Genomic DNA, 24,266 nt, shown 5'->3' on the forward strand with positions numbered 1-24,266 from the left:
TTAAGCCATCTACCGATGGTAGAGGAAGATACCTTAAGGCCGATGGTGGTTGGTTGAAAGGACACAAAGAGAGCCTCCGTCCTCCTGAGAGAGGCGGTACGCTTGATATAAATACGGAGGGCTCTCCGGACATCTAGGGTATGCCAGGACCTTTCCAGCGGTGTACGGATCTGGAGAAAAGTCGGGAAGAATGAGCTCTTGTGATCTATGGAACAGTGAGTTAACTTTAGGCAGGAAGGTAGGATCTAGCCGGAGGACCACCCTATCTGAGTGAAAAACGCAGAGATCCGCCCTGGTGGAAAGGGCAGCAAGTTCAGAAATTCTGCGAGCTGAAGTAATGGCTACTAGAAAGGCCACCTTATATGTCAAATATTGCAGGCCACACTCCGCAAAGGTTGAAGGGCCCTTGGTGAGGATGTTAGAACCTTCGTGAGGTCCCAAGATGGATACCTGTGGACTACCGGAGGACAAAGGTTGGTTGCTCCCTCAGAAATTGACGGATGAGGGGCGGTGGGCTAGGGAGCGTTTAGCACCGCAAGTTAAAATAGAAGAGAGAGCAGCTACCTGTCGTCGAAGCGTGTTCGCTGCCAAACCTTGTTCCAATCCGTGTTGAAGGAAGATCAGGATAGTGATCGTAGAAGCGTTGGTAGGGTCTATGTTCTTGCTTGAACACCAGGTGTAGAAGGTGCGCCACGTCGAGCCGTAGATGCGAATGGTGGAACTACGACGAGACGCCTGGATGGTGTTGGCGACGTTGGCAGGTACATGTCTCTTCCTCAGGAGGCTCCGCTCAAGCGCCAGGCGGTCAGCTTGAACCACTGAGGGTCCGGATGAGTCAGCTGCCCTTGGCTGAGCGAGATCTTGGTCTGAGGAAGTTTCCACGGGGGAGCCACTGAGAGAGCCACCAGGTCCGCAAACCACGGGCGCCGAGGCCAGTGTGGAGCCAGCAAGATGAGTTCCGCCTGTTCCCTCAGCATCTTCCTGATAACCTTGGGTATTGTCGGAATGGGAGGGAAGGCATAAAGGAGGCCGGGGCCAAGGGCTGCGCAGGCGTCTATGCCCTCCGCCCCTGGACTGGGTACCTTGAGAAGAACCGATCCAGTTGACGATTGTCTCGAGTGGCAAAGAGGTCTACCAGCGGGTTCCCGAAGGGGAGTGTGATCTCGAGGAACATATCCGGATTCAGTCGCCACTCCCCCTGGTCGACTGAGACTCGGCTGAGCCAGTCGGCCTGTGTGTTTGCCACCCCTGATATATGAGAGGCCCGTATGGGCCTCAGGTGGGCCTCCGCCCAGGGGCCCAGTTGCACTGCCTCTTGCAAGAGGGGGTGAGAATGGGTTCCCCAGGCGGTTCACATGAGCCTTTGCGGCCACATTGTCCGTTAATACTAGAATGTCTTGATTGAGAACAATGTCCTGGAACGATAGTAAGGCCAGATGAATGGCCCTGAGTTCTAACCAGTTTATGTTGTGGGTCAGGTCCCTTGGGGACCACTGACCCTGAGCCATGTTTGATCCCAGATGGGCGCCCCAGCCATGAAGACTGGCATCTGTTGTCAAGATTAGGCGTTGGGGTTCCCTGAACTCTCTGCCCTTTGACAGGGCTGGGAGATCCACCATAAAAGAGAGTGTCTGACTTGTTGTGGAAGTTGGACAAGTATTGGTGACGTAGCTGTGTGTGCCTTTTGATAGGGGAGTAGAAACCACTGCAGTGTCCTGCAGTGGAGACGAGCCCAAGGTACAATGCCGATGCAGGAGACCAGTTTCCCCAAGAGTTGGGAAAGGGTCTTTAAAGGAATAAGGCGTCTCTTGGTTACCCCCCTGACTAGATTCTGTAAATTGGTGAGACGCTCCTGTGACAGATAGACCCGGCCCTCTATCGTGTCTATGATGGCCCCTAAGTGTTGGATTCGATTCGTAGGATGTAAGTGACTTTTGGCCTTGTTGATCGAGAAGCCGTGGGCTTCTAGAACCTGAATGGTTGTGGACAAATCCGCTGCCGCCAGGGTCTCTGATCGAGATTGAATAAGGAGATCGTCCAGATAAGCCTGGATTCTGATTGGAATAGCCGGAGATGCGCTGTGAGGCGGCCATTAGCTTTGAGAAGACCCTGGGGCCGAGGAGAGCCCGAATGGAAGGGCACAATATTGGTAATGGAGACCCCCGTGGCAGAAGCGGAGGAATCGTCTGTGAGCCGGAAGGATAGGGACGTGTAAGTATGCCTCCGTCAGGTCTACTGGCGTGAGGAAGTCCCCCTCCCTGATGCTCTCCAAGATGGACTGGAGTGACTGCATCTTGAACCGCCTGTAGACTATGTGGCGGTTCAGAGCCTTCAGGTCGAGGATTGCTCTCCATCCCCCCGAGGGCTTTGGAACTATGAACAGTCGGGAGTAAAACCCCCGACCGTGCTGATCTCGTGGCACCGTTTGGATGGCCTGAATTGAGAGAAGATGTTTTATGGCCGATGCCACGAGCAGCCGTTTCGTCGGGTTGCAAGATAACGGGCACCTGACGAAATGGCCCGGGGGGGTGGAGAGGAATTCCAGGGATAGACCGAACCTGATTGTCTCCCTGACCCAGGAGTCCGAGGTGGACTCCTCCCATTGGCTGGCGAAGAGCGCCAGTCTGCCCCCAATGGGAGGGACGGGCAAGCAGTCAACGTGAGCGTCTGAATGGGCGACCTCTCCCCCCCCGAAAGGGCCGCTTGAAGGAACCCCTCTGACCTTGACCTGCCTGTCTATCCTGCCTATCCTGTCTACCCTGTCTGGGGGAGAAGGGTCTTTGGGTTCTGGAGTTTCCAAAGTTAGAATCAGCCGCCCTGAAGGGACGAAAATATGGGGTTGGTCTGGAGTCTGAACGGCGGGACATGCTTGGAAGGATTTTGCGCTTGTCCTTGGTCTCTATAAGTAAAGGATCCAAGGCTGCTCCAAAGAGTGAGGTCCCCGAATAAGGGGCTGAGGCCAACCTCCATTTGTTTTTGGCGTCGGCTTGCCAACGCCTAAGCCAGAGAAGGCGGCGTGAGGATACTGTGGAACCAATCGATTTGGCAGCAAATCGAGAAGCATTCAGGGTGGCATCGGCTGAGTATTCGATGGCAGCTATAATCTTGTTTAAGTCCTGATGTGACCGAGTCAGTGACTGGTAAACGGTCCCGCAACTGTTTTAACCATAAAAGGGCCGCTCTATTAAAGAAAGAGGCCGAGGAAGAGGCCCTAACGGCCCAGGCAGCCGCCTGATGACTCTTAATCAGGGTTTGTTCGGCCCGTTTGTCTTCCGGGCGAAGGGTTTCCTCTGGAGGACCTGTGACCACAGATGGCCCTGCTAATGCAACTACTGGGGCATCAACTGTGGGGATTTGCAGTAATTTAAGGAAGTTAGGTTCCAAATTATACAAGCGACGGTCCAAGGCATTAGGATTAGGACCAGTTATAGGAGTGTTCCATTGCCTATCGACTACTTCCACAAAGAGCTTGGGGGCAGGCACCTCTTCTGACTCGACCACGGAACTGAAAACAAGTCCATGGGTGGATCAGTGGTCTCTGAGGTGGGAATTGGGGCCGGTCGGGCCACTCCCAGCCGGGTAGTGACCTTGGCCTTGTGTAGCAAAGACCGAAATAATTGTGGGTTGAAGAGACCCACAAAGGAGGGTTGGTCTGGAACCAAATCCTCATCCTCAGAGAGGTTCTCATCCCTAAGGTCCCCTTCATCCCCCAGTGAGGCCCGAGATGGAGAATGAGCCTGGAAATCTTCAGCTTGAGGTGTGGAGTAGTCCTGCACCAAATCGTGACTAGTTTGGGATGCTACATATTCTGAAACCCATGAATGGGTTCTTGTCTGCCTGGAAGCAGTAATACCCCTCTGAACAGCAGCTGCAATCATTTCTGCCATAACTGCAGGGTCATTAGCCACTGGGGCAACTGCCTGGTGACTCACAGGCCCCATTGGAATAGTGGCACTAGAAGGAACCTCTGCTGACTCAAGTACTGGCGGGGCTGCAGGTAAAACCTCCATTTCAGATACAGAAATAGGACAGAATAAATCAGAATTGGGCAGAGGTTGGGATGAGTCTACAGATATATCAGGAGATAAAGTTAATGGAGCCCCAGGAGACTGCACAGGAGGCTGAACTGGTAAGGAGGTGGATTGCTGTTCCTGTATAGTATCAGCAGATTCCCTCACTGCCCTAGCAATGGCCCTATCCATAGCCTTCTGGCGTTGTAGGGCCTTCTTTTCAGAAGTCTTAGAAATAGCCTTTTGGGGCTTAGAAATGGAGGATTGAAGTGTCTCTGACCTTGTGGGTGCATGAGAGCTCGAAGCACTAGGCCCTGGGCTTGGACTGGTCTGATGTTGCTTCCTTTTACTAGGCCGGACTGGAGGAACGGCGGCCATCTTGAAAGGCCTAACCGATAGTTAGGCCTCAAACCCCACGTGGACAAGGCCTGGATGCGAGGCCTATGAGCCTTTAGAGGCCCAAGCCAAGGCCTATTACAGAAATGACCTAGGACAAATTATAATTAAATTACCATTTAAATAAAAATTCAGTGGCGAAATTTTTCCATTCTCTAGGGCCTACTAGGTATTTTGCCACGTGGCTAGTAAAACCGGAGGTGGCTAAAAGGGTAATCATACTCACAGACTGAAGGCCTCAGTGAGTGGCCGGAGAGCCAGTCGAAGATCGATGCAGAGGCCCTGCTGAGTCACCAAGCGATCGGGAATGAAGCCCGGGAGCGCCCACGAAGATCCGGTGACTGGAAAATAGGCCCATCAATGGCCTGATTAAAGACGCCCCAGAGCTCAGGTAAGGGCAGGCTGGCGGCCTAGACCCTTTATGGGTAGGCCGAGGCGATCGGGAAGCACCGGGGCGCCCAAACTTAATATTAATTAAAGCCGCCAGCGGCTGTGTTTTAAATTCGGCAGCCGCGAATTTGCCAGCCACGGGAGGCGAATTGAGGCCTAACAGCCTCCCCGTTCTTCCAGCAGCTTCTTATGCTGTCCCCAGCGGTATCGGGCTGAATCGCCCTTTCTCGCTGGGGAGGGGGAGAGCTCACCTACAATGGGAGCCTCAACCCCTATACCAGCAGCTGGGAAGGAATAATAGGGCTGAATCGCCCTCCTAATTACTTAAGAAAAGCTTACTTTGGGAAGAATTCAAAGGGAAGCAGCTCCGAAGTGCGTCTGTTCCCAATCAGATCGAGTCTGAAAGCTGGAAGGCACCAGGAGGAGGAGGTGCTTTTCAACTAGCAGACTCGATCCCATTGGATACAGACCGAGTCACTCCCCATGCCTGGCTGCTGGTCCCGCCCTGCTGGAGAATTATGTATTCCAACAATACGCTAAAAATGCAAATAAAACACTGTAAAATATTTAATTCCAAAATAACAATGTTAAGAGCTATCTTGCCTTTCATACAGGCTCAAGCTAGCATATAGCCTCATATTTTTCTTCATAATAATAGCCTCTATTTTATTTCTCTTCATAACAACAGCCTTCTGTAGTAGCTTAGCCTGAGAGACCATCTGACCCAGGTCTCCTACTGAGCTTCTATGACTGAGCAGGAACTTGAACATTACAGATCTCCTACAGCCAGAATAACATCTTAATCGCTACACCACATTTTGAGCTCCAACATGAATTCTTGTACAAGGCTTTTCATTTATAGATTATACAGGTAGTCTTCGACTTATGACCACAACTGGGACTGTCATTTTGGTTGCTAAGCAACGTGGTCATTAAGCAAGTCATCACATGACCAGATCCAATCTGTTGGCCATTTCTACCATTGTTGTTAAGCGAATCTCATCATCATTAAGCGAATCCAGCTTTCCCAATTGCCTCTGCTTGTTGGAATTTGGCTGGAAAGGTCACGAATGGGAATCATGTGGCCTCAGGACCATCGTAAAAGGAAGCTAATTGCTTAGCTCCCAAATTACAATCATCTGATCCCAGGGTTTGGTGAAATGGTTGAAACTTGTTACAAATTGTAACTCTGTAAGTAGCTTTTTTCAGCACATCTTTCAAATGGTCGTTAAATGAATGTCTTCAGTTGAGGACTACTATAATCTAGTGCATTGTCAGAGCCAAGAGAAACTAAGGGAACATACAAAAGACTCTGTCTCTACAGTATGTCATCATCCGTCTCCTTCTTTCCCTTTGACATTAAGAAGTTCTACAGAAAGAAAAGTATAACACGCATACATAACGAATATTATTATTAGGGAATCAATCTATTATCCCTTTGATACTCCAATTAATGGGTTTGGGAGATAAAAATTAAAGCTTTAATTATTTCAAAAGCATTGCTATCGTAAAACATTATTCAGTCAGGCATTTTAGTTCTTGCTGCTGAAATACCAACAGAAACTTTACTTCACTTAGGCCTACAGGGAGAAAAAGCGCACCAGAGCATTTGCCAATTTCTGAACTTAAGCTGGTTCTAAATTACATGATTTCAAAGCAATTTTAAATTATGTAGCAAGACCTCTTCTCTTTAGAGATCAAGTGACCATGTATAAAGAATTTGGAGCAGCAAATTTGTTGCCGCAGTATACAAGCTACACACTTTATACCAACTCTAAAATTGTGCCCTCAAGACAATGTAATTGAAGATCTAACAAATATAATTGCAGGATTTCTTCCTGGAAATCACAAATACTGAATGGGCCACACATAAGAATTTTGTTATCTTAAAAGATCTGATGCATTTGCAAGATCTGCTGACACCAATGATGCTGATTCAGAAAGAAAAAATGTTTTACTACAATAAAATAGTGCATTAAGAGAAGTGATTGTTGTCCAACAACTCCCAGTCTAGTTTAGAAATTTCTCTTTTAGTAAGACATGTAAAATCAATTATTGCTAAATGGGAAACAATAAAACCAATAGAGAAAGGAATTAAAAAGTGACACATGTTCCATAGGGAATATACTTATGCAGTGAAGCAAAATAGATTAAAACCCGGCAGGAAATGATTATGTAGGAAAATCTTCTCCTAGCTTTATTAAATGATGCTTTAGTTAAATAATTAGAATGTCTATAAATCTCACTTCAAAGCCCAGAAGAATGTTAGGATCAAGTTAATCTTGTATATGTATATTACCAATAAGCCCAGATGAATTTTAAAAACAGTAGCAGTATGTATGTATGCATGTATGTATGTATGCATGTATTTATTTATTTGTATCCTGACTTAATTATTTTCCAAAATAATTCAAGATTGCAAACATACTGTATATGACACACTTTTGCCCTCCTCTTTTTTCTCAACAACAACCCACTGAGCTGAGCGACAGTGATTGGTCCAAGGTCACCCTGCTGGCTTTCATGGCTATGGCAGGACTAGAACTCATGGACTCTCACTTTCTAGCCTATTGCCTTAACCACTAGACCAGGGGTCACCAACCTTTCGGACCTCAGGGACCACTAAATTCATAATTTTAAATGCCATGGACCACTAATATGATCTGCCTAATGACCGGCTGGGTGGGCGTGGCTAGATGGTCATGTTACTGGGTGGGCATGGCCAACTTGATGTCACATATGTCGAGGGGCACCTCGCTGGCCTCAACTCACCCCTTCCCTCCCAGCCACTCCTTGCCTGCCCACCTGGGCTCCTTAGGCCCCCAACAGGAAGGAGTTGTTGGATCTAAACAGCCACCATGAGAAAGAGTTGGCAATACAGCTGGCTCAGTTCAAATTGGAACTGGCCAAGAAGGAGGCTCAGCAGAAGCACCTCACTGAGGGCTACGACTATAGGCTTTCCAAGCAGAGAGAAGACCTGCAGGAATGCAAGACCAGGTACCAGCACCTGGAGGCTCAGCCGGCTGAGATGATCAGCCAGTTCCAGGCCTTGATACAGTCTCACTGGAACAAGGCCCTCCAGCTCTTTGCCAACAGCGGCGCTTCCACCCAGCCGTCGCCCAAAGCCCTACATCAGGAGGCTGAAGCAGATCCCAAGTCAGAATTTCTGCCCCCCTCCGACCCGCACAAAAAACTCCCAAAAGGGGAGACTCAGTAACGCAGTAACACAAGCGTTCATTGCACGTATCTGGCCCAGGGGCCATAGTTTGAGGACCCCTGATTTAGTGCAATATAAAAAATGCAATAATTTTTCTGCGGACCACCAAAATTTTCTCACAAACCACCAGTGGTCCATGGACCACCAGTTGGTGACCGCTGCACTAAACGAAACTGGTCTAGATTTCAAATAAACTATAAATAAATATATATATTTATATATATATATAAATAAATATAAATTTATAATTGATGAAATGTCCTAAAACAAAAATCTTCAGGGATTAAAACATGTAGCACTTACCTCCAATAGCTTTAGACTGGCAATTAATAAATTCTGGCTTTTTGTCTGTAAGATACCGTTGACAAGTATGATGGAGAATTTGAAAGAATGTACATTTTTCAGAGGCTGTACTCGCCACCCATTGGTCAAAAGCATTTTCAAACAATAAATCAAATTCTGGGGAATCCTAGAAAGAAAAAGATCAGATTACCAGGGAAATACTTTAATACTTTAATATTACAAAGTCTTACTTGTTTTATTAGATTTTCTTTTAATAGCACTCTAAAACATTATGCAAAAGTTCATAATCAACTTTTGCACAATAATTGTATCATATAATAGTTTAAATTCCATGCTATTACAAAATGCTATTTGAAGACAAATAGTCAATAGCACATGGAAGGCAACCATTCTCAATGTAATCCTGGAAGCAAACATTGAATCTATCTGGCTCTGAAATAAATCTGTTGTCAAGTTACAAGAGTACATTTCAGAATGTATTACGTGGTCAGCTGCTGGAAGACAGCATGATAAAGAGTCTTATATTATTCTGGATCCCTGAAATATTTTTGAATTAGTTTCCATAATCTCCAAACATAGATCATACTGACAAGTGATGATGAATGTTTTAGTCTTGAGTTTTAGGTTGTCAACAGTAGGTGCTACTTTCGCTAATCATTTGGAACTCCAAGAATCTGCTCTTGAAATGAAATAGGTTTCCTGCTAAGAAATTTAGGATAGATAACAAGAAAGTTTTCTTTGCTTCTTTATAAAAAGATAGGCATTTGGGACATGGCCAGAGTTAGAACAGCAAGCAAGCTTTGCAAGGGAGTAGAATGGAGGAAAAAGCCAGGCTTTGGAACTGGGTAAAAATGTAGGTTCAATCAAAAAAACCATGTTTCTAAATGTAACTGGTATAAAGATAAAAGTAAAGGAGAAACTGCTTTCCAGTTCATTGTATATCACTACCTGCTTGTTGGGTATATAGTAAAGGTTCCTACTCAGTACAATGAACTCTTACAGATCAAGTCTGTTCCATTGAAACTAAGGTGGCAGATATTGAGAATCAGAAAGATATATAAACAAGATGCGAAAGCTTTGTCCCACTTCTAGAATGTTAGTTTAGCGAGCCATAGAAATGACCTAGGAGAGAATTGTAGAACAGAACAAAAATGTGTATTAAATCCAACAAACAGAGAAAGCACAAGAAAGAAACTCAGACTGGATCCACCCTGATTCAATGGGGTGTAAAAGGGAGAAAACAAAACAGTCTGGCTTTCAAGATTATTTTACGATAGCTGAAACAATTAAAATGTTGGAGTCAGTTTCCCTGACTGTCTATTGCTACTAACTACCTACTAATAGATATTCCTTGTTATGGAGAATCTCTTTGGGAAATGAGGTTATCATTTCAAGGATAAAAGATGTTCCCATAAAGAAGTTTGTTTGTCTCTCTGTCTTCCTGTGTGTGGGTTTGCATATGTGTGTTCATGCTGTATATGCCTTGACTGCCTGGACTAGTTCCTGCAGTTTTCTTGGCAAGATTTTTGTAAGTGATTTGCCATTGCCTTCTTCCTAGGACTGATAAGAGAGAGTGACTAGCCCAAGGTCACCCAACTGGCTTCGTGCCTTAAGTGAAACATGAACTTACAGTGTTCTAGTTTCTAGCCTAATGCCTTAACTACAACACTAAACTCTTTCTTCTGCTAAGAGGAATCGGATATTTAGGTGATAAACTGATATTTGCTCATTCTGCTTCCAGAATATTCCTTTGGAGGCAGTGGCAGGTGATTCATTAATCATTTCATGAAAAACATAAATATATAAATTTCTGACAGGCATGAAGATGACCCTGAAGCTTGCCTGGCTTGTGAAAAAGCTATCACATACTGAATATATGTAAACCTCTGGATACTGAAGGAAAATGACCATGGTTGAGGTCCATGCTGATATCAATATCACTGTATAATATAGTTGGCCAATCTTGGAAGCCAGAATTAGGTTGCTTGTGAGCAGGCTGATGTTTGGAGATGTAAATGTAACATTTTTAAAAATGTTCTTTGTTATATGGACAAGGCCAGCTAATTATGCAAAGATGAGAAATTTCAGTAACTGAGTGACAAATTGGTATAAGATAGAAAGACTTATATTTGCTAAACACAATGAATATTTGAAGACAGGCCAATCCTATATGATAGAGATAGGGTTTGTTGAACCCAAATGAAGCCAACCTGCTGGTCAAAAATGTGACAGAGCAACTTCTAAGCTGACTCTATAGGAAAGTTGACAAATGGCTTCCTTTAGATCAGGGGTGTCAAACTCGATTTCATTGAGGACCGCATCAGGGTTGTGTTTGACTTGGGGTGCTGGAGTGGGTTTGGCCAGCTCGATGTCATTCATGTTGGGGGCGCCTGTGGTGGCCCGAGTGCTTTGCCAGTGAAAACGGGCTCCTGAGCTCCGTTTTGGCTGCGACAGCCTCCTGCAACCCTCTGCCATCGAAAACAGAATTTGGGAGTGCTGCTTGTGGCCCTCATGAGCTTGGGAGGGCCACATGCAGCTCCATTTTCACTGGCAGAGGAACTGCAGGCTGATCCTTTGCTGTTTCCAGGGTGGTCCCACGGGCCAGATCTAAGCACCCTGAAGGCCGGATCCGGCCCCCAGGCCCTGAATTTGACACCCCTGCTTTAGAAGTATTACATCTTTTAGAAGGTATAATATTTTTATTAATACTACAAGGGATAAAATAAAGTTTGTTAATAAGTGGATATGATTTTCAGGAGATGTAAAGGAGACAAAGAGGATGTGAAAAAAGCTCACAACAACATTATATGAAAAGTAGTAAATATATGTGAATGCTTAAAATAAATGTGGATTTTTAAAGTCTGTAAGAGAATCTGAGGAGAACATAGATATAGTGGGCATAATAGAATCCTTGTACAATTGAGAGAATCAATGGTATGTATTAATTCCTGGATACAGGCATTATAGAAATGATAAGAAAGAGTGCAGTTGGGAAGGTGCTGCTCTTTATATCAAGGATTTACTAGTTCTGACATAGAATAAAGCAGCAAACTGAAAAACCCAAGGATGTAGAGAAACATTACAGAAAACTGTAAGAACTTCTTTAAATATAGACAGAATGAAAAAGCACCCAGGGAAATTATTAGTCAACAACAAAAACAACAAAAGGGATTCAAAGTGGCCATGAGAATTGCAAAGAAACGAAGTTAATTTTTACCTTTTCTGTACATATATAGGACAGATATTGGAGCTTACATTGATTTTCTCAGGGAAGTAATTGGAACAACTAAAGCAAACTGAGGGAACAGTTCTAGGACATCTTGAAAGACAATTACAAACCACCAGGTTTTGACTGCATTCAATGGAGGGTTTTTAAAGAACTTAAATGTGAAACTATTGATCTCCTAACAGTCAACTTGTACTTTAAATCAAGTCTCAGTACCAGGATAGATCAGTGTAGCACCAATTTCTAAAGCGACCTGTTAAAATCTTTCAAGCTATAGGCCAGTCATTTTAATATCAATTCTGGATAAATTAGCAGAAATAGTAATCAAATTAAAAATAACTTTAGTATTTGGAGAATCAAAAATTACTAAAGGAAAATTAGGATGGATTTTGCAAAGGCAAACCCTGTCTTGCCTATATACTTTTAGTGCCATTTGGCATTAAATGAAATAGGCATTCTTGAATATTCAAAAACCTCTCAAAGTTCTTTGCCAAGGATCTTGAGTAAACTGGACAGTCATTTGATCAGAGGATGTGTCCTTTTATGGATTACTAACTCTTCTACAAAGAGTAGAAATATGCATTATTAGTCTCTATCCAAATAGTCCATTAGACTAATTGCTTACTGGATATAATAAAGTGATAACATCTATAATGATTTAGAAAGAAACCAAGAATATCTGGAATCTTTACTCAGGATCTTGAAGATTTATGGCTATTATCTCAAAATATCTATTATAGCGCCTATTTTTTAAAAAGTAAAATCAAAGCAATTGCCCTTCTCCCACATGTACTAATGATTGAACTGTTGCCCACAAAAAAAAAAGGATGAAGGCAGTCTGAGTAATCATAAGAAACAACAGACAAGTAAAAGTACCTTGTTAAATGAGAAACACCTCTATTATCATATACTTACTCGATGAGGATCTAAACCATTAACCTGACGAAGCTGTTCAAGCATCCATTGTGACCTTCGTACAAAAGATGTAGAACCTTCAAATTGTTTAACTTTTGTAATATATGCTTGTGCAGGTCTCTTGTTTGTCACTGTAAACATAAAACAAAAAATATTGTATATAAGCTTGCAAATGTCTTTGAGAATTGCACACAAACTTAAAATAGTCTTGTTTATAGAAGCAACATTTTATCAGTTCAGTCAATCATGACAAACACAGCTAAAAATATAACAATGTAATTTTTATTTTGGGGGATGGATAGAATTTGGGTATAAGTGTTATATTTGTGCATACATTAAACAATTAAATACAATTCTATCTGAATGAACCAATTATGTTTATATAAAATATTTCTGACTCTATTTTATTTCCAGGATTATAGAGTGCTATTTATTGTCTTTATAATTTTAAAACATCTTACAATTAATCACAAATTCATAAAAAAGCTAGAAACATCTTTAATTCTTAACCTTTGTAAGTTAATAAGCCTGGAGGGAATAAAAAAATTGAAAATCTGAATGATAATGTCTAATGAGCCTCACTATAGAGTCTTCTATAATGAGCTATCATTTCCAAGCCAAACAAAGAAAACAAAAACACAGTTATATTATTTACCTGCATCTGCAATTCTCTGGAAAGCAAAATGTGAGTTCACATCGCAAAATTGTGCCTTTGTGCAAAATCTTAATTAGATTTTTCTAATGCATACAGAATTGTTGGAGGAAGCCTTAGATTCCACCTGTACCAGGCAGCTCAGTTAGTCTCCTCCCTTCAACACCTAAGATTGCTAAAGTACATTTGTACAAAGAATAAGGTCATTTGAGACTAAGAAGACAAGGATAGGTTGTGTGAACATCACCCCTTGAAAAACTGCAGTTACAGGTAAATAACCAGGTCTTCACTATTGTCTCTTTGACTCACACACAAGCAAGTACATAGTGAGCGTTATCTTTTTTCAAGGATTGCTGCTTGTCATAACACGACACAAGAAAGGATACCCCTTCCAAATGTTGCTTTCTTTGGAAGCTAATGGCTGCAGCACTTTGTGAATTGGCTGAGCCCGTGTTAGGGCTGAGCCCGTATATCTATATGACTGTGATGGCGAACCTATGACACGCGTGCCACAGGTGGCACACGTAGCCATATCAGTGGGCATGCAAGCTCAGCTCCGGTGCACATGTGCGCACTGGCCAGCTGATTTTCGGGCCTTCCGGGCCCACCAGAATTAGGGAAACAGGCTGTTTCTTGCCTCCAGAGGGCCTGGTGGTAGTGGGGAAGGCCCGTTTTTCTCTCTTACCTGGCTCCAGAGCCTCTCTAGGAGTCTGGGGGAGTGGAAAACTGCCTTTCCCACCCCTCCCCAGGCACTCCAAAGGCCAGAAATGGCCCGTTTACCAACTTCCAGTTTTGACAGGAAGTGACTTTTTTGCTGTCCCCAGCCCCTCCAGAGCCTCTCTAGGAGTCTGGAAGCTGGGGACAGCAAAAAAATCACTTCCTGTCCAACCGGAAGTTGGTAAATGGGCCATTTCTGGCCTCTGGAGGGCCTCCAGGGAAATGGGGAAGGCTATTTTCCACCCTCCCAGACTCATAGAGAGACTCTGGAGACAGGTAAGAGAGAAAAACGGGCCTACCGGGCCATCGTGTGTTGGGTGGGGGAAGACTCACGTGCGCATGCGTGGGCATGGGGCGCATAGAATTATGGGTGTGGGCATGCACACACGTGACCCTCCCCGCCCCCCCTTCCTGGCATGTGATGGCAAAAAGGTTAGCCATCACTGCTATATGACAAAGCTCTGAGAGTGTACTACTCTCGATAAAATTTGTCAAAGTTGTAGTTGTTAAAGTGTGGTAAGTACAGGTTGGAAGTGGGCGTGAAGGTTTGACCAGCGCATAGCAAAACTTGCTGCTTGTCACCATCCATTTGGAGAAATACTAACAAAATCAGCAAACACTCAAAGAGTGAAGCCATGTTTTCAATAATGTTAAGGGGCTGAAAAAAACAGTATGATGTTCTGATTCAAAGCAGAACATTGAAGCTGATTCTGGAAAGAAGGGCATATCTGGGCAAGAGATTATTTGACACCTATGAAAAAAATAAAGAATGAAGGGTTTCTTTGTAAGGCACACAACTTTCCTATGTCATGGTCATTGGGTACTTTTCATAAGCGGTGAATTAGGGAAGCGGTCATAGGTTCAAAAAGCATTAAGAGAAAGGACAAGGGCAGAAGCAGGAAGGGCACTAGGCAGATAAAACTCTACTGGTCTGTTAAAAAATTATCCGTTAGTAAGTTAGAAGAAAAAGAAGTACATCCTGATAAAAGAAGGACACAAGATATGCTGCAAAGAATATGTAAGAATGAGCTAAGCCTCACTTCTTACAAAATGTGAAAGAACTGTTATCTCTTGCCCGATTATTTTCATGTTTCTTTGTCATCGTGCAGGATTCCTGAGAAGCATACCTAACCTGGAAGAGTTGTGAAATTCTCCCAACATATAATAAGAGCTATAAGGTCTGAATAGAAGTCTTTTCTCTGATAGATGGAAAGGATATTGAAACGGAGAATAGGGCAAACTATAGCTATTGATGCTCCTAAAGTGTGCTGAGCTGGTTAGACTTATAATAACCAGCCAGGGGGAGAATGGTCTACTAAAAGAAAAAAGGAAAGTATCACCAAGAGATGGATAGTTTTGTCTCACTCTCGCTACAAAATAGGCATTATCTGTTAGCATGATATTAAAAGATAGATCTTGGGATCTGTTGAGGATCATTGCTAAAAGAGGGAGCTCCCACTTATTGGTATTCAGCCTCGTATGGCTGAGCTGGTTAGAAAGCGTGTTGCTGCTTCCAGACATAAGGATTTCCAAGATGAAGATGAAATGACAGATGCAACAATGCCATATTTGGAATGCAAGGTGCAGAAGATGGCCTTTGGGCTGACTTTTTGTTTATATATATATGAGATTATGTTTATAACTTCCAATATTACTTTGGCAATCTGACCATGAAGAGAATCTGTTCAAGAGAAAGGCGTGAAATACCTTCAAACTGCAAAAGATTTGAGTTTATTCATACGTCTTGATGCTTTATGCTTGAACAGGCACATCAGATGCAGAGAGCTTGAACTGAGTTTCCCATCTGGATATGTCTGCTTTAGTAGTGAGGACAAGTATCATGTAAGAAGGCATGAACTGAATACCTTATGCAAGATTATCTGAAAAAAGCTACTGGTGATTCAAGATGGAACAGAGAAAAAAAAACTATATTATTGGTGTTGGAGACATGAAACAAAGTTATCACATCTGCAACAAGCACATCAGAAAAATATGAAACAACTGAAGTCATAGTCAACCATGCATGTGAGAGAGGGGGGGAGGGAGAGAGAGGGGAGGGAGAGGGAGACAGACAGAAAGACTGAAGAAAGGTTAGATACAACACAAGCCATTTTAGCAGAGAGGAGAAGATGAGCAAGATGCGATGACAGTCAGTATTTGGGTTCACTGATTGGCCAATAAAAAAACCCTTGATATTTATTGATCTAATGCTGGGATCTCCAATCTTGGTAACTTTTAAGACTTGTGGACTTCAATTCCCAGAATTCCTCAGAGAATTCTGAGAATTCCTCTGAGAGTTGAAGTTCACAAGTCCTAAAAGTTGCTAAAGTTGGGGACCCCTGATCTAATGATTCATGCTAGAAAAACAGGATGGCCTGGTAACTTTCAGCCCTCGGGGGATTTGACCTTTGGAACTAGTGTAGTAGGCATGAGCTGATAAACTTTTGATTTTGAGGTGTTTTGATATTTAGCACTACTGAGAATGAGTTTTCCCCAGTGTGGTGCTTGCAGCAAATTGTGAGAGCTGGAGTCCAACATATGGACCACTTCAAAAGGCTACCCGTAGTAAAAGGCCTGTTAAAAATTAAGAGCCAGTATAGTATTGAAAAAATTTAAAACCCTTTTCATCATCATAACTCTTTTGACAAACGGCTTGATTGCTTTCCTAGAAAAGGCTTCTATATATTTATAAACTGCTGATGGCATAAAAAAAATGAACTGATGCACATAAGTATTTCATGCCTAAGTTGTTAAAAAGAGAAATGATGACTATAATTGTTTACATTTTATTCCCCAAAAGACCTTTAGGTTGAACTGTAAAATCAGGAAAAGTTCCCATGGTATGTTCTGCATTTAGCTTTTTATTTTTCTCTATTGGTTATCAAGGGAATGAAAAATCATGAATGCTTTGCTTACATAAAAAGCTGAATAATGACATTACTTACAAACACCCCAATACTTGTTAGTTTAAAACTTTAAAAAAGCTTCCATTACTTCATGCAAGACAGAAATTTTAAAAAATGCTGTATTTTGCATTTTTAAATAGTGATTCAGTGACTAAAAAAGTCACGTCCTTAATTGAAAAAGAGGGAGCATATTTTTGTCTATTTAAATCTTTTTTAATTTGAAAAGACCAGAGTGAGAGGGATATAGGAGAAACATTAATGCACTGAAAAATGGTTATACTAAAGCCTTCTATATTAAGAATCTTACCAAACCTTATAATTATGACAGCACATATATCTTCTTAGTTGCATTTTTATTCCTCTCACCTGGTCCTGAGTAAGTGAGTAATGAATGTAATGCTAGACCAAAATATCTAAAGAGTATTGCAAAGTGAAGTAGAATATGCCTGTATAAAAAGTCTTGGTAGAAAACAAAGATAAGCAACTTCATGTTCTCTAGATGCTTTTTATTTCACCTGCTATCGATTTCAACCAGCATAAAAAATAAGAAGAAAGTCCCAAAGGTGCTTTTTCAAGAAGCAACTGGATTTTCCAGAAAGTCGAATTGCCTCTTAAAAAAGCACCTTTGGGACAACCATGACTTAGGTGACTGAGAATCTCCATAAAAGATAAGGAGAGGAAAACATTTGGAGGGCATCAGTTTAGTATTAACCACAAACTGTTAAGTTATGTGATTTCTGGGTAATATTTCTAGAATACTACAGGTAGTCCTCAACTTATGACCACAATGGATCCCAAAATTTATGTTGCTAAGTGAGGCATTTGTTAAGTGAATTTTGCCCCATTTTGCGACTTTTCTTACCGCATTTGTTAAGTGAATCACTGCAGTGTTAAGTTAGTGACACAGTTATTAAGTGAATCTGGCTTCTCCAATGACTTTGCTTGTTAGAAGGGCACAAAAGATGAGCACATGATCCCCTTTTTCATGTATACTGTATATAAGATCAGTTAGAAGGGCTATTGAATGGTTCCACAGCTAAAGTTGAAGAAAAAGAATGATTTTCATTTCCATTTTCCTAATGCCAACTGGTTTCTGTGGCTAATCATAGCAATAGCAATAGCACTTAGACTTATATACCGCTTCACAATGCTTTACAGGCCTCTTTAAGTGGTTTACAACATATTGCCTGTAACAATCTGGGTCCACATTTTATCAAGGATGGAAGGCTGAGTCAACCTTGAGCTTGGTGAGATTCGAACTGCCCAACTGCAGGAAGCCGACAGTCAACAGAAATAGCCTGCAGTACTTCATTCTAATCACTGTGCCACCATGGCTCATACCTTGAAGGAGGATAGATCAGCAGTTCAGATTGCACAAAACTAGTAAGATGATGCATTCCTTTCTTTTCTGAACCTTTCTTTCTTATCCACTGTAAATTCTCACTGAACTGCTGAGCTATTCTCAGGATGGATGGATGGATGGATGGATGAATGGATGGATGGATGCATGGAAAAATAGATGTTAGTATGTTTGTTGCATTCATTCTCTAATGATGTCTATTTGGTTACGAGAATAAAGCATCTGCTCTTGAACAAAGACATACAGGAAATTTTAAATCAAACATTCACTGTTCACATGATATGTTTCACTTTTGTATCCTCCAAAGAATATAAATCAAGTAAAGCAATCAATCAATCAATTTGAAGTTTTAATCTCCTGATAATTGGTTTTCTTTGAGGCATCTTAGATAAAGTACATTGACTGAAATTTTGACATTCAAATTCCCAAAGCCAATCCAAATCAAATCTGACTACAAACCTTCTTCAAATCCCAGTAAATTACAGTTTATTTATCCAATTTTTATTCAGTTTCAGGTGTTATATATTGCTATCCAAATCTATTAATTAAACCAATAAATGTTATTTTTCCATTGCTCATCCCTTGCCTTAACTAAATTTACAGTTTTACTTAGAAAAACCTGCTCTGAATCAGAAGATGGAACCTGGGAGTTAATCCCAATATTTGATCCTTATTCTGTGTTTGTCCAAAATGCAGCTTAAAGTTTTCAATGTTGCCTCCCTTTTTAATAATAATTGAAAGTATAAACAACAAATTTGCAATGCTAAATTGGAAGGTTAAAGCGGCAAAAATGATTATGCTGGGCAGCCCTCACATTTTCAGTAGAATGCCAAGACATAGCCATCTTTCATTTTGTTTTCAAAGTGCTATAATTACATTAATAAATCAATTTATTAATAAATCAATGTCCCTTGCATTTCATCATTTTTCTGCACCAGTTAAAATATTAAAGAGTTAAACAGTAATTTCCAGATTCGTAATCTACTAATGACAAAAATAGCATCAGAAATACTCAGGCATAGCTACGTGTAACAGTTTGGATACTATCAGTAAATCCTAACTCTGAGAAATACTATGCCTGTACAAAGCCCTGTGAGAAAATGACTATTAGGCAAACTTTGCTGCTGAAGTAAACGTGCTGCTGAAGATTCCCACTCCCCAATAGAATTGATAATTAAATAAGGAAGAGTTTTGTTTAAATGAAAATTGGAAATTCACTTAGAGAATTGTACACTGTGGTGAATAAAGACCACTTTAATTCAGACCCTTTCCTGATTTGGTGGCTACTAAGAAGTTTGCTGAAAATGTTTAAAACACCATGCCAATTATCATCATTCCTATGAGAGGTTAAATAGAAAATGAATAGCTAAGCATTTAGGTAAGGAAAAATTATGTAATGACCACTTCAGTAAGTTTTAGTCCCCACCCTGAAATTCTGTACATTCCTAACATTCAAATTAGGAAACACAACAGAAGCAATGGAGTTTAGTTGAGTGTAAAATCAAGCAAATCATCAGCATTCTAATATAAAAATTCTAGTATACTATACAATGTTTAAATGAACAAGGTGTTATGTTTTCATACAGCTGCTCCCCTGCGGTAACCAATATTTATTTTAGGAAAAGTGGAATTGTAGAAGGTACTAAAAAGTAGTAGGAGCAAAGGAGGGAGGAAATTCCATGCAATACTGAGAATGTCTGCCAAAAACAACCTTCAGCAAAATAGATGAAAACAACTCTCCTATTAATCTTTGTCCTCATCAGCCCTTTGGCTTTTCTATTTTTCCCTTGCAAGCTTTATTTTCCATGTCCACAGCATTCAGATCTAAGTATACACAAATCTCTTTAAGGTCTGCAAAAACTGTATTTTATAGAGGTCGTGTTTGGATACTTAAACCATAGATTTTGGCTTCCTTTTCAAGTCAAAACCTATATTTATAATAATAATAATTATGTATCTGTATGTGTCTGTGTATACATATAACATTTTATGCATGCATCCCTGTGTGTATCAATGGACACCTGTGTGTGTGTGTGTGTGTTTGTGTGTGTGTGTGTGTGTTTATTCACCTGAAGGGCCAATACTTTAATTTAAACTAAAGTATTATTATCATTTGTCCAGAGAAACCCATCTAAAGCTTTCATGTAAGGCAGCCAATATCACTAGAAGGTCAGCACTGGGAAAGATCTATTTGACAGTTTACATGATAACAAGGAATTATTACAAGAGGATAAATGTTATTGCATAGAGTATGGTACGTATTATGAAGCTATGCAGTCTGGAAGTCTACTTTAATGATTTGCAGAGAAAAGTTTCATTCATTTTTCATTTGTATAGCCTGACAATTTTCCATAAAATGATATGTTTAATAAAGAAGTATTCCACAGTATGTGGCTTTCTCAAGTAGTCTATGTTCTAAAAACAGAGTGGGGTGGTGGTGAAAAAGAGTTCTCAAGAAGAATCATTCAGACGATCTTGTCTAAACGTGAAAACTAAGCAAGATTAGGGCTCATCAGTAGTTAGATAGAATACTGGGCTAGGAACTAGACTGGGAAACCATTTATTTTAAAAAACTGTTTGCCACCAATTTCAATTGACTCATGGTAACTTAAAATAAGTAAATAAACTTATAAATAAAATAAGTAAACAAAAAAAAACAATTTAAACAATCTAAAATAAATATAAAGCATTAAGGCATATACTGTATGATCAACAATAAAACAATAAAGCATCTATGCCAAAAAAAGAAAGAAAGAAAGAAACCACTAAAATATCCATGAATGAAGGCAAATATATGTTTCAGGATCCAATCTGGGTCAGTCACCGGGACCAGAGGTTTTGTCTTCTGAACTTTCGGACTCAAGAGCCCGTTGTTAGGGAACTTCTCTCTAGCTTCTAGAAGACACACTCTGAGGATGGCTTCGGAAAGCTCGGAAGACAAAATGTCTGGTCCTGGTGACCGATCTAGATTGGATCCTACAACTAAAATATCCTTGATAAATAACAGACACTAAAATGACATGGTACAATATAACAAACACAGTAAAACCATAAATAATAAAACATTAATAATCCCTATTACATTACATCCAAGAAGATCACAGCTAACAGAGCATTAATAAAAAAACATTTAGTTCCAAAAGACCCTCTGGAGAAGTTCAGCTTTTTAATGCTTTTTGGAAGGCTGTAATAAGGGACAATCTAATGTCCAGAGGGATGCTATTCCATAAAACTTTCCCAAAGAAGGCATTAGAAACCATGTTTGTATATTGCCAAGAAAGCTGTATGAAAGTATCTGAGAAATCATCAGGGGCTGAGTTTGACTTGAGAAAGATTTTACTGTTTAATTTTATTTACAGCTCCCAGAGTATTGTTCAAATTAATTGTCACTCACTTTACACATGTCTTCATATTTTATTTTTCAGACAAAATGTCCCGTATAGGAAAATAGATGTTCATTTTCAAAGAAATTCATACAAAATTTCACGCAGACTTTTGACTAAAAAGTTTAAACTGATGGGTTTATGGGAAGAATTAGTGCTTTCTGTTTTATGCGTGTATTCTTCACTGCTAAATAGATCTTTGTTGTAATTTTGGCTATTTATAATGTAATGTTTAGCTGTAATTGTTTGGAATAATTGTTAACTATTATTTGTGGTATTTTATTTATCAGATGTTCTGTCATTTGAACAAATATTGCTATTAAATCAATTCAAAATTTCAATCATTCAATTATACAATAAAAATTTTATATGGGTTTTCTGTCGTTTCTATACATTCTATACAAGTGTGGAGCTCCTATATTGTACAAAGTTTGGCCTGTTAATCCTATGGAGAATCCAGAGAAAAAAAAGAATGGGTGGATGGAAGATTGACATCAAGATTTACAACAACAATAAAGTAATATTAGAACATTTTATTCTCCTGGACATTCTATTACAGATCTCAAAGTAGCTATTTTGGAAAAAGGAAATTGAGTAAGAGACTGCCAAAATAACATACATCAACAGTTCTGACTGACTGAACTTTGTTACATTTTTTTATTTAAAAGTATAAGCCTGTCAATAGTAATAGCAATAGCACTTAGACTTATATACCGCTTTACAGTGCTTTTCAGCCCTCTCTAAGCGGTTTACAGAGTCAGCATATTGTCCCCCACCAATTTGGGTCCTCGTTTTACCTACCTTGGAAGGATGGAAGGCTGATAAATAAAACGTGTTAATCTGAAAACGGTGCTATCAAACTCCCTTCACTTTTTGCCTACATAGAAGAATGCACCCCTCTAAGTAAAACTGCATTTGACTTATTCTCCAAAATAAGGATTTGTCACGAAGCAATGGGTGGAAACTCGTCAGAGATCTAACCTGGAACTAAGGAGAAATTTCCCAACGGTGATAACAATTAATCAATGGAACAGCTTGCCTCTCAAGAGTTGTGGATCACCATAGCTGGAGGTTTTCAAGAAAAGATTGGACAACCATTTATCCAGGATGGTATAAGGTCTCTTGACTTGGGCTGTGGGCTAGACCAGAAGACCTCCAAGGTCCCTTCCAGCCCCATGATTCTATTCTGTTTTAAGATATAAGATGCCTCGGTTTATAGTTCACAATGTTTAAAATAAAGTCTTTTCATTTTGCTGAGTCAAGCAAAATTGACTGTTATATTTAAAATATGGTTTTCTTCCTACCAATCTTCATTTTTCAAAAACATTTAAACAAATTTTAAAACAAAAGAAAAGGTAAAGGTTCCCCTCGCACATATGTGCTAGTCGTTCCCGACTCTAGGGGGCAGTGCTCAGCTCCATTTCAAAGCCGAAGAGCCAGCACTGTCCGAAGACGTCTCCGTGGTCATGTGGCCAGCATGATTAAATGCCATAGGCTCACAGAATGCTGTTACCTTCCCACCAAAGATGGTTCCTATTTTTCTACTTGCATTTTTTACGTCTTTCGAACTGCTAGGTTGGTAGAAGCTCAGACAAGTAACGGGAGGTCACCCTGTACGTGGCACTAGGGATTCGAACCGCTGAACTGTCGACCTTTTGATCGACAAGCTTAGCGTCTTAGCCACTGAGCCACCACATCACTCAGCCACCGCGTCCCACGTATATTAAAACATACCTCAGTATATTTTCTATATTAGGTGCGAAACAGCATTTCATGCCTGAGAAGCAGGAGGATGGGAACACAGGTAGTCTTCGACTTACAACAATTCATTTAGTGACCATTCAAAGTTACAACAGCACTGAAAAATGTGACTTATGACCGTTTTTCAGACTTATGACCACTGCAGCATCTCCATGGTCACATGATCAAAATTCAGACGCTTGGCAATTGTCTCGTATTTATGACAGTTGCAGTGTCCTTGGATCATGAGACCACCTTTTGTGACCGTCTGACCAGCAGAGTCAATGGGGAAACCCGATTCACTTAGCAATCGTGTCGCTAACTGAACAGCTCCAATAATTCACTTAACAACTGTGGCAAGAAAGTTTCATAAAATGGGACAAAAGTCACTTAACAAATGTCTCACAGCAACAAGAAATTTCTGGCTCCATTGTGGTCACAAGTCAAGGAATACCTGCCGTTGCTCTGTGGGATTGTATTACAGAAGCCTTAGGTATCATGAAGTTCTATAGTTTCACTTTACCGTTTCTATTGTTAGTCATAGTTTGGGCTGGACAGCCCACCTGTATTACATACCATGACTCTCTACAGAGGTCAGGCCTAGGGATTTGCTTCTTTCCTATCAAAAGGCTGCAGCGGGGGCACGACTTGTCTTTTCTAAATCAAGAAAAGAAAAATACAAGACAAGGAGACTTGACACAATTCTTTCTAGTCTTAAATAGCATCCTCCTCCACTTGCTACTTTATTCTAAGGCTTTTCCCCCCCCACTTAAACAAAATTAAAGGACTAAAATGCAATTAAAAATATATATTAGGTAATGTATATTTTCAAAGCTGGGCTATTATGAATTCACCCCAAAGCACTGTCAAATTTATTAAACTGAACTGGCCGGCATTATTTAGTATTCTAATATTTAAATGCTGATGCTCTGCATATATGCTGGAACTGGGGGATCAAGAGCTTCTAAATAATTCAGTTATTGAAAATATAAAACGTAAACACTAAAGAAAATAGTCTTCCTACTGGGATAATGTGAGGGAGACTTAATTT

General features: G+C 40.8%; 2 protein-coding genes across 6 annotated transcripts in view; both read right to left on the bottom strand.

The window, feature by feature from the left end:
- STXBP6 (syntaxin binding protein 6) overlaps nucleotides 1-24,266 on the bottom strand; it is a 115,190-nt gene that overhangs the window by 42,757 nt on the left and 48,167 nt on the right. For all 4 annotated transcript variants that reach the window (XR_009152604.1, XR_009152603.1, XM_058162177.1 and 1 more), the window contains 2 exons: nucleotides 12,458-12,588; nucleotides 8,317-8,482 (listed from right to left, as the gene is read on the bottom strand). Coding sequence is in view for 2 of the 4 variants with exons in the window: in XM_058162177.1 (XP_058018160.1) it covers nucleotides 8,317-8,482; nucleotides 12,458-12,588 (297 nt within the window). In the remaining 2 variants the exon portion in view is untranslated. The remainder of the gene's footprint in view (nucleotides 1-8,316; nucleotides 8,483-12,457; nucleotides 12,589-24,266) is intronic.
- On the bottom strand, nucleotides 3,134-5,154 carry LOC131187690 (mucin-5AC-like). Of its 2 annotated transcripts, XM_058162176.1 has the most exons (3): nucleotides 5,136-5,154; nucleotides 4,633-4,747; nucleotides 3,134-4,497 (listed from the first exon to the last, which is right to left on the bottom strand). In XM_058162176.1, exon 3 carries the CDS (start codon nucleotides 4,386-4,388, stop codon nucleotides 3,453-3,455), a length of 936 nt encoding a protein of 311 aa, XP_058018159.1. In that variant the 5' UTR covers nucleotides 4,389-4,497; nucleotides 4,633-4,747; nucleotides 5,136-5,154; the 3' UTR covers nucleotides 3,134-3,452. The 2 variants fall into 2 exon arrangements, with proteins under 2 accessions (XP_058018159.1, XP_058018158.1); XM_058162175.1 differs by lacking the exon at nucleotides 5,136-5,154 and having other exon boundaries at nucleotides 4,633-4,806.

The sequence above is a fragment of the Ahaetulla prasina genome, chromosome 1 (genome assembly GCF_028640845.1).
Source record: "Ahaetulla prasina isolate Xishuangbanna chromosome 1, ASM2864084v1, whole genome shotgun sequence".
Taxonomy (NCBI): domain Eukaryota; kingdom Metazoa; phylum Chordata; class Lepidosauria; order Squamata; family Colubridae; genus Ahaetulla; species Ahaetulla prasina.

Coding starts and splice junctions, on each gene's coding strand:
- LOC131187690 (XM_058162176.1), bottom strand. CDS start 4,388: ATGGCCGCCGTTCCTCCAGTCCGGCCTAGTAAAAGGAAGCAACATCAG.